Raw genomic sequence first — 17,142 nt, 5'->3', positions numbered from 1 at the left:
AATGCCTACCATCAATAAATCAACAAATAACAAGTACTGGTGAGGATGTGGAGAAAAACAGAACCCTCATACACTACTGGTGGGAATGTAAATTAGTGCAACCACTATGAAAAACAGTATGGAAATTTCTCAAAAATTTAAAAATAGAACTTCCATACAATCCAGTCATTCCATTTATGGATATTTATCAGAAGAAAACAAAATCATTAATTTGAAAAGATATTTGCACCCCTATGTTTATTGCAGCATTTCTAGTAATAGCCAAGAGGTAGAAGCAACCTAGATGTCCATCAGTAGATGAATGGATAAAGATTTTGTATATGTGCATATATCTATGTGTATACATACATACATATATATTTATGTATATATATTTATATACAGATATATACATAAATACATATATGCATAAATACATATATATTTATTCAAAATTAAAAAAGAATGAAATCTTGACATTCGTGATAACGGGGGTTCTCATGGGTTATTTGAGGCTATTATTATGCTAAGCCAAGTCAGACAGAGTAAAACAAAGTATGATTTCACTGTTATGTAGAATCTAATAAAAACAAAACCAACAAATAAACAAAACAGAAACAGACCCACAAAAACAAGAACAAGCTGATGGTTGCCAAAGGGAAGGTCGGTAGGGAGATGGAAAAAAAAAGAAAGCATCTATATATAAGCAGAGGAATGTGTTGGGGTATTTAGCAAAACAGTTCTCTGTTCAGGTCACTGTTTCAAAAATTAGTGTGGATTACTCACAGCTATAACAGTTTCTCTAGAGATGTCTTTTTTGCAATAGATAGACAAATAAATTTTTAAAATATGAAAAATAAAATTCAGGACTAAGATTGAATGAAACTTAATGAGTCTGTGGCTCATACTGAGTCAGGGAGTAAGGAGAGAGAAAGAGAGAAACGAATTGGGGGTCTCTCAACAAGGTAGGTTGCATGACATGTAATGTGGTCAGTTTCTTGTCTCATTCCGCAAATACAGGTCCTAGGGTTTTGTACCAGGTCCCTACCCTTTCCTTAGCCCTGCTTCCTCAATATCTGCACCTTCTTCCTGCCACTCCTCTCTGAGTACAGATAGGCATTCTCAAACGGTGAAGCCACTCAACTTGTTGTCCTGATCTTTCTGATTTAGGCAGAGGGTTGAGGGTTGAGGTCGGCAATCGCAGCCAACTGAGTAAATCGAAGACAGAGTGTTACCTGGACACACCCATCTGCCTCTCACAGCAAACAAGCTCCCTAAGGGACTGGGAAGGAAAGCTTCTGTGCCTGTGTGGTGGGCTCATCTGTCTTCAAAAGCTCTCTGTCCAGCCTTCCCCTACCCCTTAGTGAACACAAGCCTTCACCCCAGAAACCTTAAAGTGTCCTTTTGCTGGGGCTTTTAGCAAATGGGCACGTTAGGGTTATGGTTATGGATAATTTCAAGTTACAAATTAAAAGGATCTCCACATTAACTGTTTTAACTTCACAGAAGCTCCAGAGAAGTACAACCAACTTGACCTTGAGCTCCTGAGAAGCAGAGACTGTGTAACCCATAGATGTAATCCCAGCATCCAGCACAAAATGTTGCAAAAAAATTAATGCTCAATAAATGTTTAAAGTGGCCTATTTCAATTAATCCACTCTCTATTCTGTCAGGGCAGCCATTTCTCCAGATCAGGTGAGACAGAGTGTTCACCTCAGACCTCAGTTACATCTTGTTTGCTCATGGCCCCTTTTGTTTCAGGAATTTTCTGAGCCTCACTCTTCAGAATTTCCACCACATCTTGGGACCTGACATTGGCCTGAGGACACAGAGAGTTTAAATCCAAACAATGGAAGGGAGCTTCAATTGAACGGTTTCTTTGTTATTTTCCTTGCTTTCTTTGTTATTTTCCTTGCGGACAGGATGTGCCTTCATTTGCTTATTCAGTAAACACCTAAAATATCAGGAAAAAGAGAAGTTGCAAGTAGTCCAAGAAAAACCCAAATCACTCCCTTTAAGTAGTAGCAAGTGTATCAGTGTTTGTTTGGGTAAGGAAGTAGTTGTTTAAAAAAAAAAATTTTTTTTTTAATTTTTTCCATGGCATTTTGTGCCCAGAAATTTATTCCAGTTTCACTCTACCAGCTCCCAGTATCTGCTTCTAACTTTAAGGTGGATTGAGGAAATAGTGATGAAAATGTGCCTGCTTAAGTTACACAAGGAGGATTTTGTTGTTGGGTTTTTTTTTTAAACCCAGTATCTGTGGCTTGGAGCCAGGACAGATGCTCATCTTGCTGGAAACTGCAAAGCCCACAGAATGTATGTGCCCAATCCTGCGCTAAATTGGGTCACAGAACCAGACCTGGCTGATCTCACATGCTGGCGAGTTTAACATGGGAAACTGGCAAATGAACATTAGGTGCCGTCACCTGGAAGGAACAAGGTGCGCTCTGTTCGGCCAGAACCGAAGCGTGAGACGTAAATGGTTCCTGGGACCTAGGCCTCTGCTAATGCAGAGCCTGAGCGATCTCATTCGGGAGCCCCACCCTTCGACCCATCCTGGGATTGATTCCTCGGCCCATTTACAGTTTTAAGGGGCTCTGAGCTGAGGAATCGGCCAGAAAACCCCAGATAGAGGAGAAAAAAAAAAAAAAACACCGGCAAGCGGAGAGGTGAGCGGAAGACCCGTCCCTTCTTCCGATTGGCGAGGGTTGTCCTCATCCCTGACTGTGATTGGCTGCTCCCTCAAAGATGCCGCTAGAGCCTCTGGACCCTGCCCGCCGATCATTGGCTTCGGCTCTGTGGGCGGGGCCTGAGAGCCCTGCAGGAGGCCGAGGAGTGGGCCGCTGCTGGGACCTTCTCCGGGCGGGCGGTAAGTGCTGCGGCAAGACCAGCCGCTTCTGACTTTTGGGACACTCGGCAGTGGGACCCTGGTACCTCCACTTTCGACTTTCGCCGCGGGTCGCTAGTCCGGGCTGAGGAGGGAGATGCGTAGACAGCCGTGCCTCTCCTGAGGTCAAAGGTTCTGCAGAATCGTCTCCCTCTGCCCCTCACCCGCCGGCTGCCCTGGGGCTCTGCCTTCCACTCAGTGTTTCGAAGGTTACCATCCCCCTCTACTCTCGAACCCGGGAGATCACCGCCTCCACTCGCTACTCTACACACTCTGGTCCCTCCTCGCGAGTCTTTAACAGGCTCCGCCCCCTCCAAATGTCTTTCCCAGACTGACTCGTCACCATGCCAAAGGCAATTTGGAAGCAATTAACTGTTTACTAATTAAAGCTTTGTCGAAGTAATTTATGTATAATAAAAAACACCACGAAACAGGTTTTATGTCTAAGATCAATAGCTACCCGCCCCTAAATCCGTTTTGCGGAGGCCACTGCTTTTAACATTTTCGTGTTTAGATCTTTTTATGACCTACTAAATCTAAATAATATGCTTACACTCCATTTCTTGACTTATCATTTTGAGGTTTCTGTACCCCACTTTCCTACTCCCACCAATTTTCGATTTCCATTTCTGTTCTTTTGTTGATCCTTACAGATTTCAACCCCTGTATCCTGTCAGCTTTAGGTGGTAGCTCTTGGTGCCCCTCTGTGTTACATGAGGATATTGACACTTCTTCCACTTGGCATCCTACAATCAGCTGGACCTCAACAGTTACATTTAATTTTCATATATTCAAAAAATATTGGAGGCACTGTTCTTGGAGTTGGAAATACAGTAGTGAACAAAATTGATGATGCTGCTATTCTCATGAAAGTTCTAGTGTGGAAAGTAAGACAATAAATGCATACTTGTCAAACGATGTTAAGAGAAGAATCGTGGAGAAGTCATTGCAAGGTGGGAGAACAGAAGGAACCTAGGTCGGATAGAATAACCAGGTATAGGGTTTGCAGGAAGTGTGGAAGTCTCTCTCTTTGCTTGACTGAGCACAGACACTCTTTCAGAGATGAAGAGCAAGAGCTTCCTATTGAACTGGGTGCTGGGGAACCAAGATAGGTTCTTCAGTGGGTTAGTGATTTTGTAAAACTAAGTTTTAGGACACTGGATCCCACAATTTGGTGATGATAGTGGGAGCAGGGGAAAGCAGGAAACAGAGAGGGCTTCCTGCTAGCCTTTAACAGAGATTCCTGCAAAATGTACTGACTGCTTCATTTCCTCCAGGAATACTTACTGGAATACCCAAAATCACAGAGATTTCTCTCTGTCTTGAATTTTTGTTATACCTTGGAGCTGGAGAGGTTAGTAATTGCCCAAGATAAAATGGTGGGGCCCAGGACCAAGCATCTATAAAATGAGAACAGTAAAATAATGGTTTCTACTTGAAGTTGTGAAAAAAACTGAGCCTAATAATCCCCGTAAAATGCTGAGAATAGTGTCTGGCATGCAGCATAAGTGTTCAAGGAGTGCTTGCTGTTATTAATATATGTTCTTGATTATCTAACAAATTATAAAAACATTTTGAGTTTAGGAACTACTTCCTATGTCTAGCTGGCTTATTTAACTTGAGGAATGTTTCTTCAGCAATAACTGCATTTCAGGCAGCATTTAGGAACTAAGGATACAGCGCTAACTGAGACCAAGATCCTCTTTCCTTTACAGACCCCAGCCACTAACACAAATTTGCAGTGAACAAGTAAGTATGTCCAATGGTGCCAAGAGCCTGCCATTGGCCATGTAAGTTCCAAACACACATGTGGCCCTAGCAAAAATCTCAGGTTTCTTGCTGGGGTAGTGACTTCATCCTATATGTTTGATTAACATTAGATGACCTTTGTTTTTATCTGCCAAGGAGTGTTGTTTTATCTCTGCTTCTAACATTTCACTGAAGGCTGAGGAGAGTGTCAGCATCTCAGTGAAAGCTGGTGCTGGAGAAGGCGCAGGGGTTTACAGCGTGTGGGGAAAGGATTGCTTGTTCTCTTCTACTTTACACTTTAGTGTGCAATGCAAGAAAATCAGTTGAGCATTTAGGCAATGGGTTTCTAACATACTACTTTTTTGCCCTTTGAAGTATGTAAGTATGCATATAAACTTACCAGAGAGTGAGACTGGGGGTATTTCTGGCCTTATTTTTGGTACTGAAACACCCCATTTTAGGTGACCTTATCCAAGGTCAAGAGAAATTATGCCGATTTGGAAAGTGTGATTGAGGTTAAGTGGGAATGGTCAGGTGAGCAAACCCAGAGGAGGGTCAGAGATGACCAAATGAATAAAAACAGAACTCCCAACATTCACTTGCTACAGCATCCCCAAATGTCCCTCTGTGGTGTGAGTAATGTGACCCAGTCAGAACTTCAGTTGGGAAGCCCCGTGCTCACTAAACAGGGTCAATGAAGGATCAAAAGGAGAGATTTTTCTCACTCACTAATTATCCCTTTTACTGATCCCTCTGCTCCTCTGTTACCTTTTCCTCTCATTTGTTTTTCTTTTCTTCTCAGCCCTTATTACCTCTGCCTGGTTTTGTTCTGAGAAGGCCGTGAAAAGGAACCATGGATCCTGCAGCATTGGTAGAAGCCGTGGTGGAAGAAGTGGCCTGTCCCATCTGCATGACATACCTGAGGGAGCCTGTGAGCATTGACTGTGGCCACAGCTTCTGTCACAGCTGTCTCTCTGGACTCTGGGAGGTCCCAGGGGAATCCCAGAACTGGGGTTACACATGTCCCCTCTGCCGGGCTCCCGTCCAACCAAGGAACCTGAGGCCCAATTGGCAGCTGGCCAGTGTGGTAGAAAAAGTCCGTCTGCTAGGGCTGCACCCAGGAATGGGGCTGAAGGGTAATGTGTGTGAGCTCCACGGAGAACAGCTAAAGATGTTCTGCAAAGAGGACGGCCTGATCACATGTGAGGCCTGCAGCCAGTCCCCTGAGCACAAAGCCCACAGTGTCGTGCCCATGGAGGATGTCGCCTGGGAGTATAAGGTGGGAGACAGAGGCTAGCCACCCTAATCTTTCCCCTGCCCCTCACTTGGCTATCTCTAAATTAAGGAGTTGACCAGAGGCCCCAGAGATAAAATGAGAACTGATACCTTTGGTCCTCATGCCCACTGAGCCTTGGGACGTGACACAGGGAGCCGCATAGCTCCTTACATTTATGAGCTCCTTTGACTTCCTTCCCTCCCACTTCCGCACCCCACCCCCAATCCCAAAGCAGGTTAATGCCTAACCCAAAGATGCTTCCATGCTGAAAATTTGAAGAAGGCCAGTCTGGTTTAGCTGGGGTTCTTGGTGCCTTGGATGAATTTGTGTAAGAGGTGGTCAAGGCTGCACCTATCAGAACCTGCACACTCCTAGCAATGCCATGGTCATTTGACATTGTATGAGTCATTTTAACTTCCTTATATTAGAGACAAAACTGAGGCTTAGAAGTTTGAGATCATGATAACTGGTTTTAGAGCTGGAAGAGACTATGGCTGAGTCATTTAGAATTGAATTTTGGTTAAGTTAGTCAAAAGCTAGTTAAAGGATACAACTTAGGCCTTCTTGCTCTTCAGCCAGTATTTTTTCTCCTCTACCAAGCGTTTCTTTGTGGAGGAGGAGGGGGTGTCATCTCCGACACATCTGCTGCCTCTTTTGCATAGCCACCCTCGTCGACTTCCAGGTCCTTGTACTTTCCTCAGTTGTCCATGCGGACATATCTTTATTAGTGTTGTGTAAGAACTGTGATCCAGTGATATGACACTGGTTTTAATTCTCTTTCTAGAAGTTGAAATTAGAAGGTAAGAGTATAAGAAATCCCCAGAATTGGCTGTTTTTCTATGTGAGAAGACTTTCTAAAAAATCTGAAGTATTAACTTAGTCATTTTGTTTTGAGAGCATTGGAAGAAGGAGGCGGTATCACATAGGCATAGGAGTTACACAGCAGTGGTAAATCCTAGCCCAAATCATTGGCTAGCTACATGACTTTGATTTTAACTCTCTCTGAGTCTCAGTTTTCTTAATGTGTACAATGGGGATAATACCATTCTCAAGGGACTGTGAGTTTTGAATGTATGTTCAGTACTTAAGCCATGTGTAGCACTTGGTAACTCTTTAACAAAATGGCTAACATTATCATCAGAACACTTTATGCTTTCCAGGAGTAATCTCTTGCACTGGTGTTCTAGGACAGTTCTTCTTACCTTTCATGGCATATGAACCACCCAAAATTCTTGTTAAAATTCAGGTTCTAACTCAGGAGGCGGGAGGTGGGGCTCAAGGCTCCACATTTCTAACAAGCTCCCGGGTGGTCCCGATACTGCCAATCCACTTGGACCACACTTTGAATATGAAGGTTTTAGAAGGCCATAGCATAACGTGGCAGGTAAGGATAAAAAGAGGCATGGATAGGAAGTTCAAGGTAGTTTCCTGGCAAGCTTGGAAACAGACCTTTTTTTCTACTCTGCAGAAACTTGGAGACTCTGGAAGTTGAAGTGGTTCCCAGATCAAAGCTACTTTGCATGTCATGTGGGCAGGAATCCACTCCCTCTTTGGCATCCCTTTGCTCCCAGTGTTCATCTGGCTCATCACCTGAGGGGCACTTCTTTTCCAATTACCTACCAGTGCTAGGCAGCCTCGTTATCGACCCAGCTGCCCGAGATGACCTCATGACGTTTTAATCTCTTCCAGTGGAAACTCCATGAGGCTCTGGAACATCTGAGGAAAGAGCAAGAAGAGGCCTGGAAGCTGGAAGTTGGTGAGAGGAAACGAACTGCCACCTGGAAGGCAGGTTGCCACCTGGGGAAGGAGTTTGGGTGGTCCCAGTGTTAGTCCTGCAGCTGGCTTATGGTAGCTTCCTCACCTCTGAAGCAGAATGTGGGGTTTGAAGTCAGAAAGCCAGGAATGCTCATTCCAGCTTTCTCTACCAGGTGTGCAGCCTTAGGCAGGCCGTGTGCTTCTCATTCCAGTTTCTTGTTTGTGATGTAGGAATAACCTCTGGCCTACTGTCCTCCTGTGTCCTCATACACACCTCACTTATGCATCAGCTCACGGTGGTATGACTTGTATAATGCTTAGTAAAATGTAGTTTCTGTTTCACTTTCCCCAGTTAGAGCATACTTACGAAAGGTGTAGTTATTAAAATTCTGGAAAATCACCTCTGCATAAATTTGAGGGCCATAACCACCAAACTATCAGAGCTTTAGATCAACAGAAGGTAACACTGAACCAGTCAAAAGCAACATTGAACTGCTATAATACCAGTAAGAAACAAAAACATCTAACAGTGTAGCTCTTACAGTGCCTTAGAGGCTTAAGTGTAATGCTCTGGTCATTATTCTGAAAATAGGAAATAGATAGAGCATATAGTACCAAGATAATATCCTGGGCCCTACTGAAGTCAATAAGAATAAGGAATAAGGACTCAGAAGCATGTGGGAACAGAAAGGTAGGAAAAATAGTATCCTTTATCTTGACCTCTACCATGCCTGGCACACAGTTGGTACCAAATACTCCAGAGCATCTGTATACGCGCACACGCAGGTGTCCTCAGTACCAGGTGGCCTTTAACGTGAACAATATCATTACTTATTTCCAATCTTGGCTGTGCAGATACAGGTAGAAACCCGAAAGCAGAGTATCATATGGGAGTTTGAGAAGTATCGGCGATTACTAAAGAAAAAGTCACCAGGTCGGCAGCTGGACGTAGAGGCAGCCTCAGCTCTTGCCAGCCTGGAGCAGGAGGAGGGCGAGACCAGACAGAAACTGGAGTTGAATCACGACGCACTCATCCAACAGAGCCGGGTCCTGTGCAGGCTGATTGCAGAGCTAGAAGAGAGGTCTCAGAGGCCTGTCCGATGGATGCTGCAGGTGAGTGGCTCTCATATCCGTCCACCCACATCCCCATTAATGCCTCCTCTTCTCCTGCCCTTGCTTGGTTGGACAACCTGGCCTTATTGAAGGCATCATACCAGCCCTTCCCCTTTGGCCAGAGAATTGAGGTGGAGCCTGGAGTCGGCCAGTCCAGCTGAGCCTGCCCTGTTCCCTTCCTGTAGGATCCTCCCCTCCACCTCTGCGCACCTTCTCCCCAGCCTTGCTCTCCGCCTCTCCTACCCTTAGAGAAACCCTCTCCCAGAGCTCATTGTTTACCCACCCTCTCCCAGGAACAGCACATAGTCATGTGTTGCATTTTTTTCTTCTTCCAGGGTATTCGGGAAGTCTTAAACAGGTATGTTCCCATCCTCAGAGCCCCTAGGCAGACCTGGGAGGGATAGCGGGGGCTGGCCAGAAGTGGGGAAGGAACAGAGACCCAGTACTGTAGAAAAGCGAGGGTTGCTCCATAATCTTCTCCCCCTTTCTTTGTATTGGCCAAAGAAGCTTTGTTCACCTTTTTTTTTTTCTTCTTCGTCTTTGGTCAGATTCATTTCAAGTATTACCAGTAAGCATTTCAGGACACTTATGAAATATGTGTTTTCCAGTAGATCTCCCAAGGAGGGAAAACGCTGCAGTTGCAACCATTAGGGCTCTAAGCTCTGAGCGTAGCTTTTCTCCTCTGGCACACCTTCCTCTCCCTGTGCCAGGGGCGCATCTAACGCTTCTCACAGCCCCAGAACACAGGTGTTCTCCTTGTGCCACAAACAGTTCGTCTCAGTTGAATAAGCATCACATCTCTGCTTTGTCTGGTGATGCTGGAGAGGGCACCTGCCTGCCAGGGCCCTCTTCCCTGTACTAAGGGAAAGTCCCTGTGACAGAGCCAAGGCTTCTTGCCCCAAGGCTTAACCCTCCTCTACTAGGAGCAACTCTTGGAGCCTGCAGCGGCCAGAGCCAGTCTCCCTGGAGCTGAAAACAGTTTGCTGTGTGCCAGGCCTGAGAGAGATGCTGAAGACATACGCAGGTAATGAATGCTGGGGCAGGCTGTGAGGGGCAATGGGAGGAACCCCTCCCAGCAAAATAAAGTAGTTCAGTGCCCTCTGGATGCCCCCAGCTAGCCCTTCACTCCCACCCTTCACTGAGAAATCCATGGCTATATTTACCAGGCACACCTTGCCCATGCCCCCTCCCTCCGTACCAGCATTGCCAACCGGGGTCTTTTTCTCTAGCTGATGTGCGCCTTGATCCAGACACTGCCTATTCCCGCCTCATCGTGTCTGAGGACAGAAAATGCGTGCGCTATGGAGACACCAAGCAGAAACTGCCCGACAATCCTGAGAGATTCTACCGCTATAATATCGTCCTGGGCAGCCAGTGCATCTCCTCAGGCCAGCACTACTGGGAGGTGGAGGTGGGAGACAGGTCTGAATGGGGCCTGGGAGTGTGTAAGGAAGATGTCGACCGGAAGGAGGTGGTCTATTTATCCCCACACTATGGATTCTGGGTGATAAGGCTGAGGAAGGGCAATGAGTACCGGGCAGGCACTGATGAATACCCACTCCTGTCCTTGCCAGTCCCTCCCCGACGGGTGGGCGTCTTCCTGGATTACGAGGCCCATGATATCTCCTTCTACAACGTGACTGACAACGGCTCCCACATTTTTACTTTTCCCCACTATCCCTTCCCTGGGCGCCTCCTGCCCTATTTTAGTCCTTGCTACAGCATTGGTGCCAACAACACTGCTCCTCTGGCCATCTGCTCCCTGGACAGGGAGGACTAAGAGAGCCACCATCCCAGCCAGAGGCCTCAGAATTTCGCCTGGGCCACAGGGGTCTCGGAGGGCCTACCCCGACAAGGGTCCCCTTAAACTGAGTTGAGCCTAGAATCTGGGGATTCTTCTGCCTTGCCCAGTGGTCTGCTGTTCCTGAGCCAGAGTCTCTCACTAAACCACTTCATGAAAGAGGTGCGGCTTACTCAAATGGACATTGTCCCCTGTGGGGGAAGCATGACAGGCCCGAAGGTGAGGGTCAGAGTGGGATCAGAGTGGCTCTAACAATGAGGTCTTGTCCTTTCTGTAATTCAGGCCCCTCTTTTTCAGTCCCTGTCATTGCCATAATTAAGTCAGTGAGGACAATGAAGTAGATGCAACCTTCTGGAAACCTGTTAGATAGGGTTTACCAACAAGACAGAAGAATACCACTCATATCCAGAGCTGACCACTGTGCTGAGGCCAGTTGGAGGCCTCACCTGAGGTTTGCTGCAAGTGAGCAAATGTTTGACCCCAGCTCTGCAGCCTCTAAACTGTAGAAATGCATTGCAGGTGGCCCAGACCAGTCCAGCGGTCACCCTCCTGTACGCACGAGCTGGACACACCGCTGTGTGTCAGGCTCTGAAGAGACCTGTGTCCTGGTCCTGCCCTTCTCCCTGAGTGGTGGGATCAGAAAACCTGTGAGCCTTGTTTTTATTTTCACTTTATGGGTAAGAAAACTGAAATGGCCTTAATAGAGCAAGTTATTTCTCACAGAGCTGTTGAAAGAAGATTGTAAAGATTATACAGTATTTCTTACATTTAAATGAAACAGGATTGACAGACTCACTTCTCAGGTCACATGTCTGCATGTCACTCATTACATTTGGATCTGAAAGTCCCCACTCATTTGAAAGATGTTTCGTCCTACATGGGAAAAATGGGTAGAGGGGCTACATACTCTCCTACCTCATTGGGTTGTTGTGAGGATCTCAGATCCATCCCAAACTTGTGTTCCTTTCTCAGGGACAGAGGATATTGCCAGCCGTGGATATTGCCTGTGTAACCTTCCGACTCACCTCAGCCAGCATCTTACAGCAGGGCCTTTGTGTTTCAGGGCCTCTCCTGACAGTCTAGAGCCCTTTAGACAGAATGTGGCCGTGCCAGTGACAAACTCTGGGTCCCAGCAATATATTGTGAATCTATTTTTTTGTATGTTTTACTTCTTTGGATTAGAGTTGGGACTGTGACTGCAGGATAGAGAATGGAGATCGTTTTTTGAAGGAAAAGAAAATAACCAGGAAGGAACGCTCACTCACCCACAAACTAGTTGGGCTAAAGTTTGGATCTTTTTGTATCACCAAGGGAATCCACATGGTTCGGGTAACTGCCTGACATTCTCCCTGCCTTTGTTTTCCCTAAAGCTATGACAGGAGGAGACATGGGGGAAGGAAGAATCGGGAAAAAGAATAGGACTAGGCACAAGAAGCCAGTTTTGGAGCCATACATTAAAATGAAGAGGAAATTAAGACCATGTATCTGTGCTGTTAACCTAAAAGTGATTGTTGTGTGTGGCAAAAAGTAATTCACTGCAGGCCTTAAGAGTATGATGTGGGAATAATTGTGTCTGGAAACGAAGTGCAAGACTAGCATATGAGAATTAATGGCTTTGCCTGTTGTGAGAGGCTACAATATGTATGTCACATTGTCATAATGACTGTTAGACACCACCATTGATGTAGTTTAGATGTGAAGGTAGTGACTATTTGGGTAGGATTGAGAAGCAAGGAAGATACTGGGTGATAGATGGACAGAAGCAAAGTAATTCCTGTAATAAATAATAGCAAAAATTGTCTTTCTAATTTAATTGTATTGGCTGTTAACATGAAGGAGGAGCCCTGGCTGGGTGGCTCAGTTGGTTGCAGCATCCCATCCACCACCAAAAAGCTGCGGGTTCATTTCCCAGTTAGGGTACATACCTACGTTGCGGATTTGATGCTCCGTTCAGGGGCATACAGGAGGCAACCAATCCATGCTTCTCTCTCCCTCTTTCTCTCCCCATACCCTTCCTCTCTCTCTAAACATATGCTCAGGTGAGGATTAAAAAAAAAAAAAGCATGAAGGAGGTAAAACAGGCCAAAATGAAGAAATAAACGCATTCTGCCCACCATGCTTCCAAGTCGCTTCTTAATGAAGCATTAGTGGAAGGGAATGGAGTAGTAAGTCATAGGTCTGGTCTTGGCAAAGGGTCGCGCTGGCCTGCAGTAGAGGGACTGCCTTTGAGTGGGAGAGACACACAAAGTGGTCCAGATGGGTAAGAGGCAGATAGGCAAGTAGCCATTTGGAGGGTAGAGTGCCTGGGGAATTGTGTATAGACTTGAGAAATAGATCTTTAGGAAGTGCTTCCCATTATCTATCCATAGGCAGTTAGAAAAAGTCTAGGGACAAATCAATATTGTTTTTTCCTGTGGTTTTATTAGGGCAGTCCTTGGAAGGTTCAGAGAAAAGATGATTAGGTGATAAATTCATTCAAACCTAGAATGAATTTAGGAGTGGAATGGCTTCATTTATAATGTATTTTGGGGCTTTGGTTTTGGGGTTTTTCTTTTCTATTGGTATGTTTATTTGGGAGCTATGATTGCTTGTTAGAATTACAAGGTTAAATGGCGGCACATTGTTTCATGTTTTCTGATTTTTAAGATAAGGCAAGAATAAAGTTGTTAGCATATGAAAACCCTTTTTTAAAGTACTTATGTATACTTATCTTCTAAGAACCCCATGAAGACAAGACCTTATTGATCTGGTTCACCATTGTACCCCCAGTCTAGCACTGTGTGTACATTTATGTGTGGGCACAGACATTGATAAATAAGTGAAAGAATTTTTTATCTTATTCCTAGAATCAAAACAAAAACAAGATCTTCTTGCCTTAAAGGGGGATGAAAGACTAGATGATAATAATCCTGTTCAAAAATTAATTTGATGGATAATTACCCATCTGGACCACTCCACTGAATGGGGAAGGGGCATATAGGGTGGAGGATAGGGTGCCTGCACATTTCCTGAAATGACTAGCAGGGAACCTCCAACTTGATGTGATTATTCACTACAAGGAAAGAGTCAGGAACAAGCTTTGCCTATTTCTGTTTCACTAGCAGAGAAACCAAGGGGTGCAGTGCCTGAGCCTTGAGGGAATAGGTTACTAAGAGGGTGACATGCTTGAGTCCTGCAAAAGGAAGAAATGGAAGGCAATCCTTAGCTTAACCCACAGGAAATTTAGTCTACCTTTACTACAGGCAGGATTGCCTCTAATGTCTTAAAAGCAAACACTGGGCATCTACTGTGGGCCACAGACACTGGTTAAATGAGCACACATTGCTTCATGTGATGGGGCAGGGGTTGTATCTGAATGTATTGGGAAACGAACAGGATTTTCTGTTTGAGGTTGGGCGTGGAAGGGAACCAGTCCACTAAATATCTGAGTACCAACAGCGGGTCCCAGCTAGTTTCAGGGAATACTAACGTGAGTGAAACACAAAGCAGGCAGGGCAGGCTTCTAATGGAAATGCTGGGAAGAAGTCTCTGGTGTTGGGTGCAGGCTGGACTATGCCTTTGATGCTTTCCATCTGATATAGTCAATTCTTTGGTTTGCTTATTAAGAAAGAAAAGACTAGTGTGACTTTTCAAGATAGAAATCTTAACCAAATATGCTTAACCACCTCATCTTGATTTGTTTTTATGTTATGGGGTTGCAAGAGGAGAATTTTGTTGTACTACCCTGGACGCCCAGTACATTTTCAGATTTTTAGAGGCTGATTCCTGCCCCACTGGTATTCAGAAACAATATATTCCAGTACATAAACAAGTCCAGTGTTAGCAAAAGCTGTGGATGCAGTAGATCTTTTTGGAAGAATTATCCCATGAATGATAATTAGAGGATTGTAGTTCTAATAGTGCCTAAAACTACCTCTTACATTATGGAATTAGAAATTGATTGTGTAGCCCTGGCTGGCTAATTCTGTTGGTTAGAGCATTATCCCAGTACTCCAAGATCGTGGGTTCACTCCCAAGTGTGAGCACAAACAAAATACAAGAAACAACCAGTGAATGCAAAAATAAGTGGAACAACAAAGCAATATTATTTTCTCTCTCTGTCTCTCCCACTCTCCTTCCCCTTCCTCCTCCCTTCTCTCTAAAATCAACAAATAAAAATTGTTTTAAAAAGAAAGGTATTGGGTTTATTATTTAAGTATGCACAACATGTTGCTCTTATGTGCTTTCCTTATTTGATTTTCAGTACCCTCTATATATTATCATTGTTTCTTCCATCAGTAGAAAGGAGATACTAAGACTCAGATACAATAACTTCTTATCAACACTATTAGGAAATTATCCTTTATTAAGACTTTCAAATCTACCAGAGTCATATATGTATCTCATATATGAAATCTTTTTCTTTTAGCATATACTGATCTTTCACTTAGGACTTTCTGAAAGGAGGAAAAACAAGAATCTTGGTGACATCTCAGCTTCATTATTGATACTGTTTTCTATTAACCTTTTCATCCCCACACACCTCTTTAGAGGTGTTCAAAAGAAAAAAGATCTATGTTATATTTGATTCCTGTCCTTTGTGTCTTACGCTTAAGCAAAAGGAATAGGAAGAAAAGTGAAAGATGTCTAAAACAGAACTCACATTGCCTTGGCCTATGTTGCTTAAAAACCAAAAGCTGGTGATTAGTACACTGATTCCAACTAGCTGAACAATAGAGGGATATAGTAAAAGGATATAGACATATCTTACAGAACTTAGGGGTATATCAAGGTATCCAAAATGAATTGAAAACAACCAGAGACTTAGTTCCTCCCATTTTACTAATCTACTTCTCTAGATCTTCCAAGTTCGTGTCTTAGGAAATGGCCACCGTCAGTGATCCAAAATCTACATCTCAGATAAATGAATCCTTTTGGAGAAAGAGTGGTCCAGGTGTGAGCACATGACCCAAGTTGAACAGAGTCATCAGTGGGCCAGAAGGCAATCATATATTAATAGCTGCTTCCATACATCACATGAGGAAATGAACAGTTTTCAAAATCAGCCAGGTGTAGGGAACCCAAACAGTTGGTTTCTTTTGCAGAGAGACTGGTAGGATATTAAGTTGGAAATATGGGTCAGAAGCTAAGGAAAGAAATTCCCCAAATCTATGTTCTCTGCTCAGACTTATCTCTGATTCAGATACTAGTTGATTGAAATCATTAAAAATGTCAGAAAATTAACAATTTTATTCACATCCTTCCTGGAAATCAAAAAGTTATGTGAGGATATTCTTTACAGCTTCATCTTAAAACTTCTATGGCACCAGGTGAACTAAACCAGCTTCACAAACCTCTAACATATTTAAAGTAGGTGGGTCAGAGAGTGCATCAGCAAGCTCCATATTCGCTCCCGTATTTGTTTGGTCCTCAGACCATAGATAATGGGGTTTAAAGCAGGTGGGATGACCAGGTATAAGTCAGCTAGCAACACTTGGATATACAAAGGTACTGTGTCCTGCCCTAGCCAGGCCACATAGATGGATGCCATCCCTGGTAGGTAGTACAGAGCCATAACCCCAACATGGGAGCAACATGTGCTTAACGCTTTCAACTGAGCATTCTTTGAGGAGAGTCCAAAGACTGCCCGGAGAATCAGAGTATAAGAAGCAGCAATGAAGGCCACATCAGAGCTCACAATAATGAAAGAACCGATCAAGCTATAGAGACTACTGGGCACGGGGTCTGCGCATGCCAACTTGGCAACAGCCATGTGCTCACAATAGGAATGGAGGACTATGTTGGAGCCACAGAAAGGTAGATGACTCACCATCCAGCTTAACGGAGTCATGAATACGATAGCTCTGACGATGATGGTCACACTCATTCCCAGCATCACTTGAGGTGTAAGAATCCTATTGTAGTGCAGGGGCTTACAGATGGCTACATAGCGATCAAAAGCCATGACCAGCAGGAGCCCTGTCTCTATAGCTGTGGCTGCGTGGACAAAATACATCTGAGTGAAACAACCATTAAAACTGATGGAGCTGCCTCCTGAGGAGAAGATGCTCACCATCACGGGCACTACAGAGGACGCCATGGCCATATCCACCGCAGCCAGAACGCAGAGGAAACAGTACATGGGCTCTTGTAGAGTGGAATCCATCCAGATTACAATCACTATGAGGCCATTTCCTAACAGGGCTATGGTATACATGGCACTCAACGAGATAACCAGCCAAAGATGTGGAGACTGCAAACCTGGGATACCCACAAGGAAGAAGGTTGCAGGGGTTTCCGTTGTGTGGTTGTAGGTTGGCCTCAGCATCGCAGATGAGATTGCTTTCCTGTTAATGCATAAAATGTTGTAAGAAAAGGATGTAATCCTGTGAGATTTATTCCCTGCTGTGGCGTTAGGAGAACCTGGTGATATTTTCAGCTCCGGACCAGAAAACTGATGTCTTAACAGTTATCCTTCACCACCTTCTACCCTCCTAATTATTCCTCACCTCATTATTCATTGTTCAAAGATGAGCTTATGAGAACTCCTCCTTTGGAAGTGTCCTCAGCTCTAACTCTTCCCCCACCCCGTATCAAAGCTAA

General features: G+C 44.5%; 2 protein-coding genes across 2 annotated transcripts; one reads left to right on the top strand and one right to left on the bottom strand.

Annotated features, from left to right (window-relative positions):
* The first annotated feature begins 2,790 nt into the window (after window positions 1-2,790).
* Window positions 2,791-12,577, top strand: TRIM68 (tripartite motif containing 68). The gene is made up of 7 exons (XM_054580524.1): window positions 2,791-2,848; window positions 5,418-5,894; window positions 7,581-7,676; window positions 8,502-8,759; window positions 9,095-9,117; window positions 9,683-9,783; window positions 9,989-12,577. The coding sequence occupies exons 2-7, from the start codon at window positions 5,469-5,471 to the stop codon at window positions 10,537-10,539; spliced, it is 1,455 nt and encodes a 484-aa protein (XP_054436499.1). The 5' UTR covers window positions 2,791-2,848; window positions 5,418-5,468; the 3' UTR covers window positions 10,540-12,577.
* A 3,327-nt stretch (window positions 12,578-15,904) lies between these two features.
* On the bottom strand, window positions 15,905-16,927 carry LOC129076354 (olfactory receptor 52I2-like). Its single transcript, XM_054580528.1, has one exon. It carries the CDS (start codon window positions 16,865-16,867, stop codon window positions 15,905-15,907), a length of 963 nt encoding a protein of 320 aa, XP_054436503.1. The 5' UTR covers window positions 16,868-16,927.
* Between the last annotated feature and the right edge of the window lie 215 nt (window positions 16,928-17,142).

This window comes from Pteronotus mesoamericanus, unplaced genomic scaffold, assembly GCF_021234165.1.
Source record: "Pteronotus mesoamericanus isolate MK-2021 breed Mesoamerican mustached bat unplaced genomic scaffold, CSHL_Meso_final contig_590, whole genome shotgun sequence".
Classification (NCBI taxonomy): Eukaryota; Metazoa; Chordata; class Mammalia; order Chiroptera; family Mormoopidae; genus Pteronotus; species Pteronotus mesoamericanus.
Note: the sequence above shows the minus strand (reverse complement) of the source record. Positions and strands in the feature narration are given on the sequence as shown.